General features: G+C 35.4%; 1 protein-coding gene across 1 annotated transcript in view; it reads left to right on the top strand.

The window, feature by feature from the left end:
- LOC138387136 (contactin-associated protein-like 3) overlaps positions 1 to 14,371 on the top strand; it is a 211,636-nt gene that overhangs the window by 124,711 nt on the left and 72,554 nt on the right. Inside the window, 4 exon segments of the mRNA XM_069474040.1 lie at positions 506 to 690; positions 1,859 to 1,990; positions 5,640 to 5,901; positions 10,794 to 10,937. Coding sequence (XP_069330141.1) covers positions 506 to 690; positions 1,859 to 1,990; positions 5,640 to 5,901; positions 10,794 to 10,937 — 723 coding nt within the window.

The following is a 14,371-nucleotide window of genomic DNA, read 5'->3' on the forward strand; positions in this document are numbered from 1 at the left end:
TGTGGAGTAGAACTCTCGTGGGAAAATATAAATGAAAGTTTAAGAGCATTACAAACAGATGCATGTAATGCGTACATGTTCCCAGTACAATTTATGTAAACAGCATATATTATATTTTGACACTGTGCAAGATGGCCACCATATATGTATATGTAATATTATATATGATATATTATGATTATACATAATCATAAAAACAAGAATAGATCATTGTCAAATCATGAGATATTGCTGATAATGAAGTTCTAACAAAGAAAATATTTGCAATGTAAATACAAGTGCCATGAGTAATAATAAGAAAAAATAAATTACTAAAAAGAAATTTCAATGAAGTGTAGAAATGAATAAAAAAAGGTGTAAGGATATTGTATTCAAAATGGAGATGAAGTCATCTGACAACTATATGAGATGGAAGTTTGGCTGCAAATTGTATACTGAACTAACAAAAGGAAGCCATGATTTTAAACAGAGATAACCGAGTGTTTTCTTTTCCTTTTCTTTTAAGGCAATGCTAACCTGGCCCCCACTAATGCTCCCGTGAACCTCACCCTGGGCAGCCTGCTGGACGACCAGCACTGGCACTCCATCCTCATCCAGCGCCTCGACGCAGAGGCCAACTTCACTGTGGACAAACACACTCATCATTTCCATACCAAGGGAGGATCCAATTACTTGAATCTTAATTTTGAGGTTATTATAGATTGTATAATTTAAATGAAATATAACCTGAAAAAGAAACTAATGCTATAGAGGAATTCAATTTTGTAGCAATTCAGAACGATGCTGAGTAATACATGATAATAGTTATGTTAAGGTCCTGGTGAACTGTGTATTTCTTATAATAGGTCAATTTATTATTATAGATCATCTTTTCCAGTCATGATGTTAGGTTTAGGAAATCTACAAATGAAGAGATATCAAAGGCAGCAAGTAATATTATTAAATGTGTTTCTTTGGTATATTACATCTATTGGTTGGCTATGAACATATTCCTGGGGGATTTTTTTTCTTGTCTTCATGCAATTCTAACCAGCATAGCATTATCTAGAATCACTCTGAGGAGTTCACATATATACCAGTAGATTTGTTAAATAAGGAGAGAGCCAAATGCTCACATATAAACAATTTCGTAATATTTTTTAAGGGCTTAACACTTTTTTGAAATCCTTTGCCCATCTAAGTACATATAAATGTATATAAGCTACACTATTAAAAAACATCTATTCTGCCGTTCTTCACAGGACACCTTAAAGTTCATGAAGAATCAGAACAAACCAGGAAACTCTGATATTTATCTGGCTTGGACATGTAATATTTACTGAAGACCCTAGTCCTATGCCAGATCATCCATAATTTTATTCCCTTAATTTAACCATGTAATAGCAAAAGAGAGTACCCAATGCAGAGGTTGGCAAATCATGGGCATCAGGCCAAATCTGGCCATTATTTTGTAAAAAAAATATATATATATATATATAAACACACACATTATATATATAAATATGTATAGTGTATGGCTGCTTTGGTGCTATAACAGCAGAGGTGAGTCCTGCAAAAGAGATCATATGACCCACAAAGTCAAAAATGTTTACTATGTGGTCTTTCATAGAAAATGTTGAAAATGCTGACCCTTTCCTTTAAGTTTAATACAAATGTCTGGTGCCAGAAATACAGGTATTAAAAATGCCATTAATTATAATACAATAGAACACTTCATTTGAAATTAGCAAACATGGAAATATGAGAAGCCACAAATGAATTTGTGACAATTAGTGGTATACTTAGTAATTGTAAATGTTTTAAATAGATAATCAGAAAATCACTAAACAATATTATTTATGTCATTTTTCTTTCTAAGATCAGCTTTGGGGGAATTCCGACACCTGGAAGATCAAGTAAAAGTTTTCATGGGTGTTTAGAAAATCTTTATTATAATGGAGTGGATATTATTGAATTAGCCAAGACACATAAACCACAGATCCGCATTATGGTAAGGAAGCCTAATGGAAAGAAAGAGAAAAGGAATGTTATTTTTTGCATTTAAAAAACATTTGTGTTAGGTCTCCAGTTGATATAATATTTTAAAAATCAACTCTTACTTTTAAAACAGCTACTCGTGTAATATAACAATTTTTATTATGTATAAAAATGTTATAAAGTAAATATGTCTCATAGGACTTAGTTATTTCATTTTTATATGAAGTAAAACAACTTTCTATTTTTGTGTAGAAATCAGAATTCATATGTCTCCTGTGTTTTTGGTATTGTTATTCTCAGGAGACCAATTATTTTGCAATGGAAATCCCTAATGAGCTATTCCTTAATGAATTGGAAATGCTTCCAAATCAGTTAATAAAATTCTCTTTCAATATTTAAAATTGAAAATATCTAAGTTTTAGGTTAAAGGGGAAGTTCATGCTTAGTTGTCAGCAAATCTTAGAAGCACATAATGGGAATATTTATTTGCATTGTTTTAAAAAAGTGTTTTCTTTCCTGTTACGTACTGGGAAAAGTTGGCTCAGGGGTTGTAGGACCAAAATGTGAAAATATCTTTGGCTCTGTGTTACCAGGCCACAAAATGAATACATCATTAGTATTAGCATGAGAAAAGAGGAAAAAACAGCCATGAAGCCCATGAGCCTTCCAAGAAAGTTAAGGAAAAAATTTAAAAAGATAGTATTGAAGTCTAAGCTCTACTATGAATGGCACCATGCAGAGATCATACAAATGAAAAAATACCATCAAGATACATGAAAAGAGAAACACCAAAAGGAGAAGTGATACGAAGGCCCCATGGTGCTCGGGTTCCTTTGACAAGATTAAAAAGAAATGAAAAGAGGAAGGAGATAAATGGAATAGCCCTCTGCCTAAAGTTCCTGTCCTTGGAGAAACTGAAATATTAAGTGTTGCTTGCACAGGAAAGAGAAAGGAGCCCTGGTTGCTAAAGTCAGCTTTGTTGGAGGTGCTTTATTCAGATCAAAATACAGACATTGTTTGGCCAATGGGCATCCACGGTAACATGACACATTCTGAACATTAAGCCACCTTTTATCTGCCAACCCTTGGTGTTCAGAAGAATCCCTCATTCCCACCCTAACTTCGATGGTGTTGTTACCACAAGTGCTGTCACAGAGATGGATGGGAGTGAGTTGGGCCTTAGGACACAAGGGGCCAAGACTATCTGAGGAAAACAAGCACAGGTTTTCTTACACACTTCATGCTACTCTGGGATATTGATGGATTTGCCAACAGAATTATTTATTAACTGATTATAGTCAATCAGGAAAACCACAATTTGGCTGATATTTCTGGAGTTCTGAATATCATCCTCAAGACAACTATTTACTAATTATAATACATTGCATAAAGATGTTAAAATGTATAAGTTTTACATAAAAATAAGCAAAAGGAGAATTCATTCCAAATTGTGCATATGGATACATAATGTTGGATATGAGAACTCCATTCTGAGAGTTATTGCAATTTTATATGCTCTTTATAAAAATAGGAAAATAGTTGCTTCCATATGTAAAAGGAAAACATTTTAAAATATATTTTGTTGGCAAAATCAGTTGCCAGAACTGGTTCATTCAACTAACACTCGCTCATCTGTAGCCAGAAGCTTTGCTCCCTTGTTGTTCTAGTGGTCAGCTGCCCATCTACATGATGATGGCAAGAGATCTGCAGCTGATAAAAAACTAAAAACATGTAATAGTCCAGTGATTAAATTTATACTATGGATTAGTGCTTATTACTCTTAAGCTTTTGGTATTTAATTCATTACAGCAAATATTCTCTTATAATAAAAACTCTTTCACATTCAGCAGAATTTAAAAACAGACAAGAGTAAGTATTCTGATTTATGTATATAGGTATAATATGTATTACAAGATTGTTTTATTTTTTTAGAGACAGGGTCTCACTCTGTTGCCCAGGCTGGAGTACAGTGTTGTGTGATCATAGCTCACTGTAACTTCGAGTTCCTGGGCTCAAGTTATCTTCCTGCCACAGCCTCCTGAGAAGCTGGGACTACAGGTGCACCACCACACCCAGCTAACTTTTTCATTTTTTGTAGAGAGCTGGCCTCACTATGTTGCCCAGGCTGGTCTCAAACTCCTGGCCTCAAGAAATCCTCCGAACTCAGCCTCCCAAAGTGCTGTGATGACAAGTGTGAGCTGTGCCCAGCCAAGATATTTTAAAATGAAACCTGAATTATATCAGTTTCTAAAGTATATAAAGGGAGGATTTTTTTAAAAATGCGATTCAGTCTTGAAAGTGGGTTTAACCCCTGGATCAGTGTTTCATAAACTTGGCTTTATCTTGAAATCACCAGAGGGGACTTAAAAGATATTGCTACCTGGATCTGCCTCCAGAGATTGGGATTTAATTGGTCTGGGCGTGGATTTTAACAGCTCTCTGGGTGACAACTGTTTAGCAAGGTTAGAGAACCACTACCCTAGATTATCTGTCTCATTTCAGTAACATATTTTTTTCCTAAGATCATTTATAGATTATAAATAGAAATAATTCAATGGAAATTCCAGTTAGAATCTGAATTGCTAACTGTTTTGTCTGGAACTGAAATATACAAAGAAAAACAGTGAGATGGGACTTGACTTACCAGATAGTAAAACATACTAAAAGCCAGTGTACTAGAATCGAAATGGTATTGGATAGGAATAGACAAGTCAGTAGAACAAAGCATAGATCCCAGAAAGATTCCAGGATACATGCAGTTATTAGTAACAAGGCTTATGGTTCAATTCAGTATAAAATGGAGGGATTATTTCATAAATTCTGCTGGAACAAATAAATGTCCATAAGGCAGAAAATAAAAATGGGTCACTAGCATACACTAAAAATATGTAAATTTAGGAGGATGAGAAATAAACAACAACAAAAAAATCTTGGAAGAAAATCTGTGAGACTATGTGTAGGACCTAGGGAGTTGTGAAACTTTCCTAATGAAGATTGGAAACTCAGAAGCTATAAGAGAAAATATAGATGTAATTGACTATTAAAAATTTAATATTTTCATGCTAAAATACTATAAGCAAACTTTATATATAACTGTTAGACCTGAAAAACACTTGGCATACTGTCAAAGTATAATTTTCTAAAAGCTAAAAATGTGACCCATATAAATACCAAATAAACATGTGTCCAAGATTTAGCCAACTCACTGACTAGCAAGGGAACCAGTAAAGTAGTAAAGCAGGTACCAAGGAGATCATGGGGACCGTTGTTTAGGGAAGACCAAATGTTGCTCAGAAGGACAGTCCGAGAGTGCAGACTTGTCCTGTTCAAGCCTAGCACAGGGCCTGGAAGACAGCTGGCATAAAATAAGTCCTATTGAATTAAATTATATTGAGACTCCTTTGCTAATACAGAGAAGTAGAAAAGTGGAGAATTTCTCTCTCTCTCTCTCTCTCTCCTGCTACAGGGATAGGTTTGCCCAGCTATAATAATAATACTTACATTGAAAGACAAGATACATGTCATAGATTAAGCTTTAGCAGGCAGGCTAATTTATAAAATTCCAGATAAAAAGCCTTTGTAAATCTTTGCAAAATCTATCTCTAATTAGATAGAAGCACCATTCTCAGGCCTCTCAATGTGCTCTTTTGTTTCATTTATAGGGAAATGTGTCCTTCTCATGTTCACAGCCCCAGACTGTCCCTGTGACTTTTCTGAGCTCCAGTAGTTTTCTGGCCCTGCCTGGCAACTCTGGGGACGACAAAGTGTTTGTCACTTTTCAATTTCGAACATGGAACAGAGCAGGACGTTTGCTTTCTGGAGAATTTCGACGTGGTGCAGAGAGTTTTGTTCTCTTTCTCCAGGACGGAAAAGTCAAACTGAGTCTCTTCCAGCTGGGACAGTCATCGAGAAACGTCACGGCAGGTAATGGAGGTCCTCCCATAAACCTCACAAACATCCAGCAGACGAATCATTCTGCAGTAAGTTAATAAATGAGGCAACAAGATACGCGATGCCGCACCTGGAGGAGGGGGTTGCCGTGTCCTTCCAGACTGTGTCCATGTGTGGGACATGTGGCCATCACTGAGGTCTTCTTTGGACAAAAATGACCACATATGAGAAGTAAGAAATGGACACTTCTGCAGACCTAACTCCCCTTATGCAAGGAAAATACATAAGAGCCTTAAGCCCCATTTCCTGACAAACATACACCCATCCTCCATCCCAAACAACTACAGCCGGGACCTCATGCAGCAGGCAGCACCCAGAGGCACTCACTTTTCTCCCTTCCCTCCCCTTCTCTCCTCTTCTGTTCTGTGAAGAAATATTCTATATGCAGTAGGTGATTGATAACTATTGCCTTGTAGTGAAAGATGCCAGGAAATGCCAAGAATTCTCGTTCTTTTGCTGGTGGCTGATTAGTTTTCTGAGACAGCCTGACACCGGGGAGGAATGGCAGCTCCCCCACTTGCCACCTTTCTGATATGCAAATCATTGAGCATCCCAAACCCAGCCTCTTTTCACTTGTGAAATAGTAAACCTTAGGTCTTTGCAGGGAACAATAGCAAGGAAATCTGATTTTATTAGCACAATGGCCGCCCTTACCCAGGCCCTCCCTTGTCCCCACTCCTCATCTAGGGCCTGTGTCTGTTGGGCAAATGCTTTGATATGCTTGCTAGGTTAGAGGCTCAAATCCCATGAGGCGAGACCCAGTCACAATAGATGGTAACTGATTTGCTTCTGTTGTCAGTGTGCTGTGGGCAAGTTTGATAATACAGAGCTGTTGGATTTTGCTGATTGGATTTGCAAATTTAGGAGGAGATCTGAGTCCTACATCAACATCATGTCTAAATTGGCATCAGAACCAAATGAGGGCTTTTTTTTTTTTAAAGATAGGGGAGTCTAAGAAAGAAGGCACAGAAAAAGAGCCAGATGTCTCGCTTAAACCAGGGGATTATCCTACTATAAGAGAGATTCCTTCTGGCTACTTAGATGCACACTTGACCAGACTGCTGTTCAGTGTTGCTGTGTGAAAGCAGGATTTCAGAGGGGAGGCCTTATCTCAGTACTTCTGGCAAGCTCCACATGCTGGAATCGGTGTCCACCTCTGATCCAAGGTAAACTGTGTGAGATAAAACAGACATTCAGAGGGATATATATATATATAAAATCTTTTCAAAATACAAACCTATTTACTATTTCCTCACAAATAGGGCTTTTTTTTTTTTCCAAGAAAGTGTAAAATCATGACCAACACACATATACAAATGAATACGTCAAAGATTTTATTTTACTCATTAATTAATGAGGAACCAGTACTGGGGAAATAATTAAAGGTAAAATTGCCTACCAACCTAGTTAATCTCTTTCACAAGGTAGAAAAGAATTAAATAGTTTTATTACTGAATAAGTATTAAACCAGAGTGTGATGCACATTTGAGGCAGTCACTAATGTGATTGCAAAAGGGAAAGAAATCTCATCCTTTTATCTAGCCAGGCTGATACAACCCATTACATACATGTTTTCAAGATAAACGATAAATTGTCCTCAAGTAAGAGGATATGGTAGCACCATTTGCTACACATAGTCCATCCCAAATTCACCTGTTAATTGAGGACATCTGTATTAGCTCATTGCCGTAATCCGAAGGGAAACTAAAACTCCTTATATCTCTTTGACAAGCAGGTAGTTGGATTTGCAAATACAACTTGGAGCCATGCACCTAAATTAAACTGCACAAAGTCAGGGAGCTAGGGGCAGTATCTTTCTTGATACTTACATTTCAAAGAAATGTTTTCAAGGCTCTCAAGAAAAACATTCTTGGGTTATAAAACTAGAAAAAGGCTAAATAAGTTTTTAAAAAGATTTTTAAAAGTTATTTTAAAACTAAATAAGTTTTTTAAAAAGATTTATGTACACCTCAAAGAGGCAGAAAAAAATTTACAGTTACACATTTTCTAAAGGAAATGCTCTAAGAAAAGGAGAGTAAGTAAAAGTCTCTATCCCTTTTGGCGCCAAGGAAGATTTTGTTTGATCAGTTAGCTTTTTTTTTTTTTTTTTTTTAGATTCATGTTTGCCCTTACATCAGTAAAGCCAATTTAAAGAACCCCAAATACCACACATTTATAGTCAGAAAAGGAATGCTGAAATGAAATTACAAATAGATACAAACGTTGTCAATATCCACAGGGAAAGGTAAATAAATCCCTTTCCTATACAGAGTTTGCATCTCTATGGACAAGTATTATTTGCATTACTATCAATTTTGTGCAAGTTAACTTCTATCACCACACAACTGTAAAGTAATCTAGTCAAAGATGAAGGTTTACAACCCTATAAGATGAGCTAATCCTTCCATCAAAAAGATATCCAGTAATCTCTTTTGCCCAATTCAAAAACTACCCGCATTTTTTTCCTACAGTAGTTGGTTCAGCTTTACTGTTAATAAGTAGCATATATTCTAGATGCAATGAAATGCTGAGCAAGCATTTTCTTCAGGTCTGGGTTTCACAATCACCAGAATTAAATATCTAAGTCCTTAAATCACATCAGGATTTTGCTTTAGCTCAGGGCTTTATGAGAGTGATACTTTGCCTCTGCATTTAAAATGTAGTTTTTGACAAGAGATCATCTTCATTTTTAAACATACTTAAAAGAATATCTGTGTTGTAGGCAATTAATTAATTTAATCATTTCTCATTAAAATATTTATAGATGGCACTGTATCTGATTTTCTTGGAAATAAACTATGACCAAAGGCCAAATACAAGCTGTCAAAAAACAAAAAGAAAAAATATTTGGACGATAAACATGAAACAAAAATGTATACAAAAATCTGCTGTTATTTGTCAAAAGATTTTCCTAAAGAGGGCACCATTAGGACTTAATACACTTATGAAAAGAACATGTCAAAGATTTTACTTAACTGATTAGTTAATGAGGGAAGCAGTAAGATGCTACAGCAGGTTCCACGGAGAATTCAAAGAGTCAAAGATATATAAGCAGGAAGCTACAATGAATTTGCATATAATGTAAAACTGGCTCCTTCCATGTGATGTGATGGGGAACAGGGAGAAGGCTCAATTGTATTTTTACAGACAAAATTTATTTGCATGTCTATAGACGATAATCCTTTGCTTGCTTGCAGTTTTCTACAATCTACAGAGGGGTAACAGAACTAAAAGAAGGTGAAAGGCACAGAGACCTGTAGAATCAAATAATCCTAGAGATCGTGTTTACGCAATGCCTAGTTTTACACTGAAGACATCCAGTAATCACGGTTGATTTTAAAGTACAATTTTTTTCCTTACACCTAACTATTACTTCTGTTTCTGTTTCCTACATCACTGAAGGTTAAAAGGAAAAGCTGCCATGTTAATATTAATTTTTAATTTTTAAGAAGTACTACATTTGAAATGCTAATAATAGATTAACTTCAGATAAATGTATGTTTGGAAAGGAAATAAATCAAGCACAGTTATTTTAATAATTAACGAGCTTTGTAAAACCATTAACTAAAATGTTAACTTTATAAAAAAAACTTCTATTAATCTAGTGTTTATTATGATATATATGACTCCTAATGTAGTTTTGATCATGGCCTAATTTTAAACATCAGTGCAATGTTAATTTAATAGGCCTTGTGAAGCTAATCTCATTTTTAATCCATTTATTGGCATTTATCTTTGATATATTACTGGGTGAAAGAAAACACAGAATAAATCCAGTGATTTTAAATACGTTAACATTTAAATTTACCATCAAAGACAATTCATTATGTTATCAAATTATTTCACAAGATTAACTTCATAGTTAATACTAAGAATCACAGAATAAATACTGTGGCTATGAATGTAAATATATGAACAATGGTGTACTTATATATAAAGTATACCTTCAATTCTTTCCTGAGCATTTTCTTACTCAATACTAAATAACAATTTTTATAAGAAGGTATAATTATACATACAATCATAATATGTTCAATCAGAGAACACATGAACATATGTCAAAGATTTTAACTCATTAATTAAAACCAATAAGATGTTACAGTCAGCTCAAAGGAGAATTCAAAGTATTAATACCACGCACACAGGCAGATAAGGAATGCTGAGATGAATTTACAGACAGATATGAAATGGCTCCAATTGTATCCTAGCAGGCACAAGTCATTTGCAATTCTATTGACAAAAATCATTTTGCATTACTGTCGGTTCTTTGCAGTTTACAGAGTTGTAGAATAGCTCAGACAGGGAAAGCAGAGTTTACCTGAATGGGTGCACTGGACAGGACACTCAGTAATTTTTCCCACATTTCAAATCGTGTTGTACCCCACAAATACGTTCAATTATCATATGTCAATTTAAAAAAAAAGCCTTTCACAATTATTCTTGACACAATCTTAACAACTCATTTCCTTGATTCTTTTAAAGTATTTTTGTTATTTTCAGTGAAGCAGTAAATTTTGCATTTGAAGATTGGATTAAATTGTGTTTTCTTATCGCATTGGTAAAGACTTTTTATCGCATTGGTAAAGATATGTATTTGGTAATTAAATTTGAGGTACTACTTTAAGCACATTATCAGAATTTTTTGTTACAGTGACTCTTTAGAAAGAGTAATATCTTCCTTCATGTGTTACTGTCATAGTAAATGACATCCTTTCATTAAAGAAAGGAGGTTAATTTTTTTCTTAGTGTCATATCAGCATGTAAATACTGGTCTTTTGTGATGCATTGAGTGATCTGAATTGAATTGTTTTCAAGTGTTTACAAAGCTGGTAATTTAGAGTTGTCTTTGATTCTATTGCCTCTAGGTGCTGGCTTAAACGATGGGCAGTGGCATTCTGTGTCCTTATCTGCCAAGTGGGGCCATGTGAGTGTGACAGTGGATGATGACACAGCTGTTCAGCCCCTGATGGCTGTGCTGATTGAATCAGGTGACACCTATTATTTCGGAGGTAAGTGACGGCAACTGACCTATAATACACTGACAGTGGAACCATTGTTGTCTCTATTGCTTTGCATCCTGCATCTCTAGTCATATTTCAACCAAGTTAATGCTAAGAAATGATTTATCTCTTCCTACGAAATGAATACTTTTGAGTTTGTAAAGAACATACAATGTTCAATGAATTGTTCTAAGAAAAAAATAAGTTATCTGCAGAAAGTTTATTTGCTTTTTAAATACCTTATATTTTCACTTAACATTAAATGAAAATTTATTTTAGCTACACATAGTAAATAAGAAACAAGTAAAACCTTTCAAACATCAAATATTGTAATCAAATCTCTACAACAGATAAATAAATTTATACTTCTAACAGCTTATAAAAACAAAACAAATCATACTGTCCAAAGTCATTGGCTTACATAAAATATTACTTATGATGTATATTTAAGTTATATACCTCAGTCCATACTATTGAATCATTATTACACAGCTTAGTTTACAGATACATAGATAAATAGATATTTTTTAAAATGGGAAGGGAGTAATAGAATGTAAAAAACTGACTATGAAGAATTTTCTAAACATTGACAATAATAAACAAATATTAATTAATAGAAGACAAGCATATGAAATGAATCCATAGTGTAATTGGTGTCACATTGGTGCAAAGTACTGAATGTTTGTGTTTCCCCCAAGTTCATGTGAAAATCCTAACCCCCTGAGGTGACAGTATCAGGAGGGTTTGGAGAGTAATTAAGTCCTAAGTGTGGAGCTCTCACGAATGGAAGTAGTGCCCTCATCAAAGAGGCCCAACAGAACTCCCTTGCCACTCCTGCCATGTGAGGTCACAACAAGAAGAACACGGCCAGAAAGCTGGGCCTTACCAGACACCACATCTACTGGTGCCTTGATCTTGGACCTGCCAGCCTCCAGAACTGTGGGAAGTAGATGTTTGCTCTTTAAGCCATTCAGTCCATGATATTTTGTTGAAGCCGCCCAAACTAAGATAACCAATATAGCTAAAAAAAATGGAAACAAGTGAATTTTTTGATTGGAAAGGAAATTTGGCTTTTTTATTAACGGAAGCACCAAAACCAATAATAAATCCCTGCCGTCAATCCTACAATGCTTCTGTGAGACATTATGCTAGTCCAAAGATTAGGCTTACACCTGGAAATCACAGTTAGGAGAAATAGTCATATGAGGAAACATGTCACATCAGGTCATAGACATTTGTACTTTAAAGCATTCTGTTATTCCATATCACCACATATATGATAAGAAAACTCATTCTTGAGTAAGAAAGTTTCAATTAAGTAGGAAATGCCATGATGAATATAGATGCAGACAGTCACTTTTCACTATTCACTTCGTAAATACCTAAACACTCAAGTGTCACCCCAGTAATTCAATCGTGTGTAATTCTTACTGGAAAGCTAAATATATCCCTCCTTTCCTATAGTGATTAAAAATTCTATGTAAACAGAAATATAGATCTAATAGAAATGCAGTTCTATATATTGCATCTGCCTCATCAATATTTGCTGTGTCTCACATGGAATATGTACATTTCCAAGTATACAACCACACATCTTCAAAGACTTCACTGAGCTGTCCTTTGCCACATAGTGTACATTTATATTGTTAAAGTAAATTAAAATGGCCTGAAGAATCCCTGAGCAGAGAAAGCCAGTTAGGCCTCCTAAATGACCTTAACCTTTGCTTGATTTACAAACATGAGCAAAATTTAACTGGGGTTATTTCTTATAAATGTCTATATTCAAGAAAAATCAAACTTTAGGCTAATCAATCAGAAGCCACTAACTTATATAACTAGGGGCTTTCCAGAAGGATAGACCAAATAAGGCAACTGTATAACTGTAACCAATCAAATATATATATATATAATTTTTTTTGCTTTACTTCCGTGTTTACCCTACAGAAGGCTTTCCCTGCCAATCCCTTGAAGGAGCCCCCAAACAACTTCCCATTTGAAACTGCTCAATTCTTGCATCATTGTTAGATGAAATAAACTCTTTAAATTTTATTTTGCCTCAATTTATCTTTTACTAATATGTACATTTATATCTCTAGTCAGATGCTTTTTTTCCTCTAGGCAGATACAAAGTACACTTGGAGAGCTTAAGATTTTTAAGATTGCAATAAGTAAATGTCTTAATTTACCTTGAATGGATGATAATATAAGGAGTCCTCAAAAAAATGCAGTTATGCATGCCAAGCTTTTCAAAAGAGCACAGTTAGCTTTGGGAATAATAATAATATGCCAAGGTTGTTAGTGATCTGAGAAATGCCACATGCGGATGATGTTGAATTAAGAGTTTCCAAGTAGAAGGACCAAGATACCCCTTGTGTCCGCTCTCAGTTGACACAGATAATTATCTCTAATAAAATTTTGCCAAACCAAGCACAAAAGAACAGCAAACAGAACAGGGATGTTCATTACTAGGTTGATAACTGAAATCCTTACTACAGAAACAGATGATGGAGTTTGAGCCACACTGTTTTATTTTCACAATGACTAGCCCGGATGGACTAGGTCAAAGAGACAAACAATAGAAAATGTGAAACATTGTACTCTTTGAGAATGTTTATTCATTCACATTCCCATTTCCTTCAGAAAATACTTCATACTTCCTTCTCTAAAGACAAATGTATGAAAGCAAAAAGCATTTCATGAAGGAATGGGTAATGTTTTGTAGTAGGCAGAATGACACCCAAAGATGCTCTAATCCCTGGAAACTGTGAATACGTTACATGGCATAACGGATTTTGCGGATGTAATTAAAGTTACAGACCTTAAAATAGGGAGGTTATCCAGAATTATCCAGATGTGTCCAGTGTAATCACGTGAGCATTTCAGAGATTTGGCTCTGGCTTGAGGCGTGGCAGAGGGGAAGTCAGAGAGAGAGAAGCAGGAGGATGTCTCTGTGTACTGTTGCTGGTGTGGAAAGTGGGCTGGACATGGTGAGAAGGAGCTGACAGGCCCCAGCTGACCGCCAGTAAGAAACTGGAACCTCCTGCAGCCACAAGGACCTGAATTCTGCCCACCCCGAATGTGCTTGGAAGCGCATTCTGCCCCAGAGCCTCCATTTCAGAGCCCAGACTGGCCAACGCCCTGATTTTGTCTTTGTAAGACTCTAAGTAATCAGTCCAGCCCACACAGGGTCATAAAGTGAGAGATAATAAATGGATGTTTGTAGTAATTTGTTATAGCAACAATGAAAAATGGATACACATTCCTACCTCCATCTGAATCTTCATTTATATACATTCCATTCAGTTTAAAACACTTGGACCATGTCCAGAGGGAAAAGCTTTTCTCAAACACACCAGAGAATATGCTGAGAAATATATGCATGAGAGCAAGGAGGCTCAACAGAAAGTCAAAATAAACAATTTCTGGTTTTTGGAGAGCAGGGG

This window comes from Eulemur rufifrons, chromosome 7 (genome assembly GCF_041146395.1).
Source record: "Eulemur rufifrons isolate Redbay chromosome 7, OSU_ERuf_1, whole genome shotgun sequence".
NCBI classification, from domain to species: Eukaryota; Metazoa; Chordata; class Mammalia; order Primates; family Lemuridae; genus Eulemur; species Eulemur rufifrons.